At 40.8% G+C, this 8,101-nt stretch overlaps 1 protein-coding gene across 1 annotated transcript in view; it reads left to right on the top strand.

The window, feature by feature from the left end:
* LOC118419782 (trans-3-hydroxy-L-proline dehydratase-like) overlaps nt 1–8,101 on the top strand; it is an 18,830-nt gene that overhangs the window by 3,138 nt on the left and 7,591 nt on the right. Inside the window, exon 2 of the mRNA XM_035826375.1 lies at nt 3,906–4,284. Within this exon, the coding sequence (XP_035682268.1) occupies nt 3,906–4,284 (379 nt within the window). The remainder of the gene's footprint in view (nt 1–3,905; nt 4,285–8,101) is intronic.

The following is an 8,101-nucleotide window of genomic DNA, read 5'->3' as shown; positions in this document are numbered from 1 at the left end:
GCTTTTATGGGTGTGCAGGGCCAGCGTGTTGGTAGTGGTTTGTCTTCTCTATTTTTGTTAGGACCCACCCACAGAGCATCAGCTTTCTTAGGGTTTAATTCTAATCCACTACATCTTTTAAACAAGTGTAAAGTATCTAATAGTCTGCCTGCAGAGTCCACGTCTGCTAGAAGGGAAGTCATATCATCTGCGTACATGGATATTTTATGAGTTTTGCCATAAACCTCTAGTCCTCGAATATTAGAGTCAGATCTGATTTTGCATGCAAGTATTTCTAGCCCGATAATGAATAGAGTGGAAGATAGGGGGTCGCCCTGTCTCACCCCTCTCTGTACATTGAACCATGGGGAACTGTAACCATTGTTAACCACGCAACTTTTTATGTTATTACAGTCAAACCTGTATTAGGGGCCACCTCTACAGAGGAGCCACCTGTCCATAGTGGCCACTTTTCGTCGGTCCCTTGGGTATCTTATCTACAAGTTGCCACCTCTATACAGAGACCACCTGTCTATAGTGGCCACATTTGTCTGGTCCCTTGAGTGGCCGCTATAGACAGGTTTGACTGTATATAGAAGCTTCACCCATCCAATCATATCTTCACCAAAGTTCATAGTTTTCAGTGCTTTGATTATAAATGACATTTCAACACTGTCGTAAGCTTTTTTGAAATCTAAAAACATGATCAATCCTGCGTTGTTTTCTTTATCACAAAAATCTATAGTATCCCATATGCGTCTTATATTGCTACCTATGTATCTTTGTTTTATAAAGCCGGTCTGATCTTCATGTATTATGACTGGAAGTAAGGGTTCTATTCGTAATGTAAGTTCCTTGCTTATAATTTTTCTTGCTCTTTTGCCTTGTTCGGTGAGTATAAATTTGTTAGACATAAGTCTGAGTCATTCATTTTGGTGTTTGCAATTAGGCCACGCTGATTTGATTATATGGATGACATCCGCGCTCGCACCAATTTTCGGCCATTTCCAAAAAAAAAAGTTTTCGACCACACAATAAATTGTGCAAAGCAGCTGTAAAATGAGCACAAATATTCCGTAGATTGAAAAAAGAAGTATAAGAAACAGATAACTAATGCCATATATAGAATGCCAAAATGAATCTAAAGTCAAAGAATAAGATGTGAAAGGACGGAAAGAAAAAAATCTATTGTTGGTTGGGGGAGGTGCCAGTACAGAAAATTCAGGTCCAGAGGATCATGGTATACCATACTATGTGTGTGTAGTCCTATGTTCAACCTTCCTGGCCACTTTGATTTCATACTGAAGGCAACTTTTTTTTTTGCCAAACTTTTTTTTTATTCGCTCGCTCGCATCAGTTTTGGAGTTCCCGGAGGATGTCATCCATATAATCAAATGAACATGGCCTTATGTATCTCCCATCTTCATCAGCTTCTCTGTTTTCAATTTCGATACTTAACTTTGGATTGAATAGAATCATAACTCCCTTACTATGTGGTGAGCCATGGCTGTACAATATTTGCCCTCCCCATTCTGTAGTCCATTGCTTTTCATTTTCTTTGACTGAAAATGTTTCTTGCAGAAAAGCTATGTCTACATTTTTGTCATGTATCCACCTGAATATTTTCCTTCTTTTGAATTGATTATTTATCCCTCTTACATTTAATGTTATGAATGTTATTCGAGTACTTTGCATTCTGTTAGCAGTAGGAATCTTTCCTTCCCCTATTCTCTCTTTGACCTGGTAGGTATGAGTTAACCATTTTGTAGGCAAAATAACACAAGTACATTGTAAAAATAATACCTAAAACTAATGATGATAATAATCTGACGTTGAAAAGCACTGGCACTAGTATCAGAATCCATGGTTTGAGACAATTACACACTAACAAAAGCTTACTTAGCAGATTAAAACAAAGAAAGTTCAGTTCTGATACTGTCTGAACTGACCCTATACGTTGCATTATGTACATTCTGTTCTTGACCTAAGTTTTTCAAATGCCAGCATACTCGCGTGTGCGGTCTGAGATGACTAATTTGTCAAATCTGATGTATGCTAACTGTCCTCTCTCTCTAGCTGCACGTAGAGCTGGCTGGAGCTCCTTTCTCTTCCTTCTAACTCTATCAGAAAAGTCTTCATTCACATAGATTGAAGTCCCTTTCAGCATTTTGGCTTTCCCGAGGATGGTTTGTTTGTCCTTATAGCGGAGGAACTTTGCGACGATTGGACGTGGCCTCTCTCCTGGCTTTCCATTTCTGTGTGCCCTCTCAATCTCAATGTTGACTGGGTTTATGTGCAGCTTCTTCTTGATCACGTCCTTAACTTTCATCTCAGCTTGCTCCCACGTTTCCCCTTTCTCTTCTTTGATGCCATCAAAGATCAGATTATTTCGTCTTGATTGGTTTTCGATGTAGTCTAGTTTTTCGGTGAGACCTGTGGACACATCGTCGTTGCGAGATGCAATATCCTGTTCTAACTGCTTTATCTTCTTCAGATTGCTATCCTTGTCGGCCTTCAGGTCTTTCAGTTCATCTTGGGAAAACTGTAAGCTGGATTTCAAATCCTGCATTTCTCGCACTAGGCTGTCCATTCTTTGGTTAGTAGAGTCAGTAATTATTTGCACGAAAGATCGAAAGTTCTGTTCTTGTCTGTCTAAAAGGTCCTTGTAGTACAGTTTCTGTTGGTCTAACAGTTCCTTCATGAAAGTGACACTCACAAATTCTACATCTGGATTGGTATTAGTCTTTTTAGGAGGCATCTTGATGGAATCTTAGGTATCTTCTCCGGTAATGTTTGTAAGTCTGCACACCTGGGCGGCTGCGTAATTGCGTGTGAGTGGGTGGGGGGCGCTCTGAAAAAGACAATCAGAAAGCCCGGCAACCAACTAAAAATAGAATAGAACAGCGATATGGTGTCAGTATAAGAGATCCTTAGAAACGGGAAGGAAACCTACCGGCGGGGGCTCCCAAAAGGAGCCCGCTGCGGTTGAGACGATCGCAAGACGGCTAGACGTGGCTTTTGTGGGGTAGCTATGGTGTCTCCCGGGAAATGCTTGGCTTCAGTCTCGTCAAATTTTTCTAGTACGGTGGGTGTTCCGTCAAATGTTCTGTACCATTGACTTCAGAAGAACGCCTTCTAACAGATTTTGCGGTAATGGATGCTGGATGGCAAGTTTTGAACATAAAAATTGACAAAGTTGGCTGGAGGATGATGAGCTTAGATAGAAGCAGCCGCCATTTTCGTTACGTCATCAGTCTCCTATTAGGTATAGATATAAGTGTGAATGTGGCACGAATTTTGCAAATACTTCATTCCGGCTGGTTCTGCTTGATTCCTGCTAATTCGGTTACAGTATGAAGGCTCTATTGACTAAAGCAATGGGTTAAGTTTGAGAGAAAGGGGGAGAGGTTGCCATTTTGCGTCAATAATACTTCTTTTTAACATCCCACGTGTACTGCGCTCTTTTGTTCGGAATCAGAGCAAGGATGTTTCAATCATACTGAAAACCTGTACTAGATTATAGCGCGAACGCCAGAGGCAAAAATCCAGTACAGGTTTTCCTATAAATATTTCATTGTGGATAAATACAGTTAGTACTGCAGTTATATGTAATTGTCACTCGTTCGACTTGTTTTGATTCCTATTTTTCTACCACAGAACCTGATACTAGCTCTAGTTCAAACTAGACTCCAATAATCTAAATTGTCATTTGTGATTAAAACACTTTTAGGGCACAAATGAAGTGACCAAGAACATTGCTGTACCCCACACGGTCCCCACATGAACTGTTTGTGTCGGGTCGTAATAACAATTTATGGATTCCATTTTCCATGTCAAGACAGAAGATTCCATTTTCCATACATTTCGTCTGTGAAACTATCCAGAAAGTTCTTCATAAGAATTGAATTTACCTCTTCTTCTTTCAGATTTCACAGTGTTCCAGCGTTTGTTTTTGCGCTCGACCAAGAAGTCGACGTTCCCAACTACGGGCGGGTGAAGGTAGACATCGCTTCTGGAGGGGCGTTCTACGCCTTTCTCCCTGACAGCTCTCTCGGGCTAGATCTCCGTACAGCTCCTATTGAAGCTGTGAGGAGCGCCGCTATAGCAGTGACAGAAGCCGTGAAGAAGGCCGTGCCGTTACGCCACCCGGAGCACCCGGAAATGGCGTACTTGGACGGGACGATCATTACGGACGGGCGGGACGAGTACGACCAGACGCCGACGCTTCAGACCAGTGTGTTCGGCGGGTTTTTCGTGGACCGGTCTCCGTGTGGATCGGGCACAACGGCAAGAGTTGCTATTCTGGTGAGATGGAAGACAAAAAGAATAAGAGCCTCTATCACTCTCACTCATCTGAAAGGTGGACTCTCACTGAACTTGGGGAACTGGTGTGGCACTGTGGGGTTCGTTCACTGCGGCACTGTCTTGCTATTTTCGTGAATTTTAATGATTTAGATATTGCGTAATACTTAGATGACAACAAAATGCACAAACGGAAAAATTCGTTCTTATCCCTTAAATTTGTTGAGTCATATACGGTCCCGTAGTGCCGCACCGATGCCGTAAGTACAGTGAGAGTCCACCTGAAGAAACACCTCCACTTGGTCCAGTCTGCCGCTACTCTCGGTGCTTCGTCGAAGGAGATGTCCGTCTCCCTCGCTTCTCTTTTCTCATTTCATCTTAAGGTTTATTTTGGTACGCTTCTGAATCTTTTGTCCTGTGGTGCTCCTCTCTGTGTGATTTCTGGTGACATGCGACAAGTATGACCCAAGTCACCCAACTCTCTCCATCTGTAGGTTTTTATCACTTTATCAACTGACTTGAAACCTGTGTAGTTTTTTGTTGGCGACGCCTCAGGGGCGAGCCAAATGGTATATATCATATTCAGTCTGCAAAAATTCTAGGAATTGCACAGGCATGTTTCCACAGGCATGTATGTAATATTAGCCTGGCATGTTCACAGGCATGTATGGAATGTTAGCCTGCCATGTTCACAGGCATGTATGGAATGTTAGCTTCGATGAATGTGAAATGGAATTTGGTTCATGTCCGTGGAAGCTGGTATCAGGGGTCAGCTCAGGTCAATTGATAGGGAATGCCATATACCATAGGTAGACAGGAAATGTTACATATTGAGGTCAGAATCCTGAATGATGGCAAATGGTAATTCAGAGCCAAATGTAATTTTCATGGCATATACTAAAGGTATATCAAGGTCACACACACACACTCACGCACGCACGCAAGCACGCACACACACTCTCACACACACAAACACACACACAAAGAAACACACACACACACAGTGTTCAAAATCTTTTTTTGGTAACATGCAAAATTGCAAGCACAAGGACATGTATGGATGGTGGGCAAGCCAGCCATGCACTGAACAACATCCTGCCAGCATATATGGCTGCTTTTTTGGGCACATTCTTACACTACTCTGGCTGGAATTCCAATGCATTCTTGCACTACTCTGGCTGGAATTCCAATGCATTCTTGCACTACTCTGGCTGGAATTCCAATGCATTCTTGCACTACTCTGGCTGGAATTCCAATGCATTCTTGCACTACTCTGGCTGGAATTCCAATGGCACTGCCCAATATTGCCTCCTTCGCTGGAATTCAAACATTGCCACTGGAATTCCAACATTTCCACCTTCACTAGAATGCCAACACTGCCTTGGTGGAATGGGGAATGTGGGATATGCTGGCTCCCTTGGCGGAATGTGGAATGTTGGACATGCAGGCTCCGTTGAGCAGGGCAAGGAGGTTACTCTTTCGTATGGGAGGTAATCGGTGTAGCACTGAAAACAGTGGACTAAAATCTCAGAAAAGCCAGAACCTCGGTAGTAATGCAACTGCAGTGGTGGATTGTCCAGTCGTGGTGCAGAGGGAGAGAGAGCTGTAGTCTATATAATGAAGAAGAGGATTCTGTATACTTGCATCTTCAAGACAGAGGGTGGTTTTATGGGGAAGCTAGAGGATGGTTTGCTGTGTCTGTGACGTAGGTAAAAGCCAGAGGGAGGTTCGTGCATCGACTGTTATTGCTATGGGTGGTGAGGACGTACATTGTGGGGAAAGTTCAATCGTCAAGTTATCCCAAGGACTGGAATATTACGAAGTAGGACAGCCATGTGGATTAGGTGCAAGAAAGTCATTCAAGGACTGAAGTGCTGGAAACAGTTGGTTCTTCCTTTTTTTTATTCTCCACTATACACTGTTTAGTGCTGGCTGTAAGTTAAGACTACTGGCAGACCAGTGTGCGTTACCAGGGATAGTACATTTCTGCTGGCTGTAGGTTTATGTTACAAGTGGGCTAGGTGCTAGGGTTAGTGCGAAAGGGAAGTAGGGGTCTATCCACGCGCGCCTACCTGCCAAACCCGTTCCAATGCTATTTCCACATCATTTTGCGCTGGTCAAAAAAACCTGCAACACCCACCGTCGCCATGGCAATGTATTTTCTTTCCATTGCCAATCTTATTTGAAATTATATTTGGCCAACAGATTTTCAAGGTCCGGCGTAAATATTTTTTTTTTTTTTTTTTTTTTTTTTATTCAGTAGTACGAACCAACACAACACAACACAACACATCAAAACAAAACAAAGGGACATCAACTTGTCCCAAACCGTAACTCAAAACAGAAATAAACTGAGGTATTGATGCAAATCATTGGATACAGAAAGTGCCCCATTTGCCTCGGTGCTTCTCTAGATTTCCCCTTCTCATTGCAATCAAATACTCTACTTCTTGAAAGAAATGGACGTACTTAATAAAGGACTGGGAACTTAAGTGTCCGCACTGTCTTCTTTTGTATATGAACAACTTAGCTAACAAGATTATAAGATTACCAATTATAGGGGCCCCCCGATTTAAGTTTCCAAAAATAACATTGAAAGAGTTAAGGTTTAAATGTTGTCCTGTTTTTTCATGAAACCAAAATTTAACATCATCCCAAAAAGAAATCAACTGAGGGCAGTCCCAGAAGACATGACAGTATGTTTCTTCTTCTAAATGACAGAATGAGCATAAAGGACTGTCTACAAGTTTCCATATGTGTAAAAGCCTATTAGTGGGCAAAAATTTATGAAGAAGTCTGTATTGAAAATATCTTGTTACTGGATCTATAGTACTAAATATCAAAGAAGTATAAACTATTTTCCAGGGAATAGGTGTATCAAAGAGGTACAGCCATGATATTTGTACATTGTATGGACTATCAATAAGGTTTTCAGAAACAAGAAAAAACTTATACATATCCCTATTAATCTTAATTCTAGTTAACCATTTACTATTGAATTGTTCAGGTCTACATACACAGATGGAGAAGTTTCCTAAAAGTCTAGCTTTCCAGCTTGTTGGTATTGCCATAGTTAATTGAATATAAGTATAGTTGCTACATATATGACCATATCTATCACAAAATTCATCATATGTCATTATTATATTATCATTATTCAAAATGTCATTCAAAAATATTATATGTCTATTAACAAAAGCCATATATAAAATAGGTTTTCCTTCAATAATAATATTTTTATTCATAAATAGTATTTGTTGCTTGATCTCAGTAGGACTTGTGGGGGGTTTGTATTGATATTTATACCATGCATTCATAATTTCCTGTAAAAATGCGCTTAGTTTCTGTCCTTGTACTGACTGTAGTTGGAAAAAAGGGAATAAAGTAGTTCCAAAAGATGGGTGCTTTTGCAGTGTCCATGAAGTAAACCATTCAGGGTTGAAGTAAAGCTTTGGTACCCAGGAGGACTTAATAGAGAGGGCAAAGGCAAAAAGGTTAATAAGGTTTAAACCACCATTTTCAACAGAGTTATAGAGAGTTTTTCTACTCACTCTCTCAGGACCTCCACTCCAGATAAACGCAAAGACTTTTTTCTCATATTGTGTAAAGAATGACTTATCTGGCATTTGGAGGGCCTGGAAGAGATAAGTAAACTGGGGGACAATTAAAGAATTAATAATAGTTATTTTTCCATATAGTGATAAATTTCTACCTTTTCATGCGTACAAAAGTTTGTCTAGTTTGTCTAAACGAGTTTCAAAGTTAATATTAATAATGTTGGACATATCTACAGGAATGTGTATTCCTAAAATTTCCACAC

Source organism: Branchiostoma floridae, chromosome 7 (assembly GCF_000003815.2).
Source record: "Branchiostoma floridae strain S238N-H82 chromosome 7, Bfl_VNyyK, whole genome shotgun sequence".
Taxonomy (NCBI): Eukaryota; Metazoa; Chordata; class Leptocardii; order Amphioxiformes; family Branchiostomatidae; genus Branchiostoma; species Branchiostoma floridae.
The sequence above is the reverse complement of the archived record's forward strand: the minus strand, read 5'-3'. Positions and strand labels throughout refer to the sequence as shown.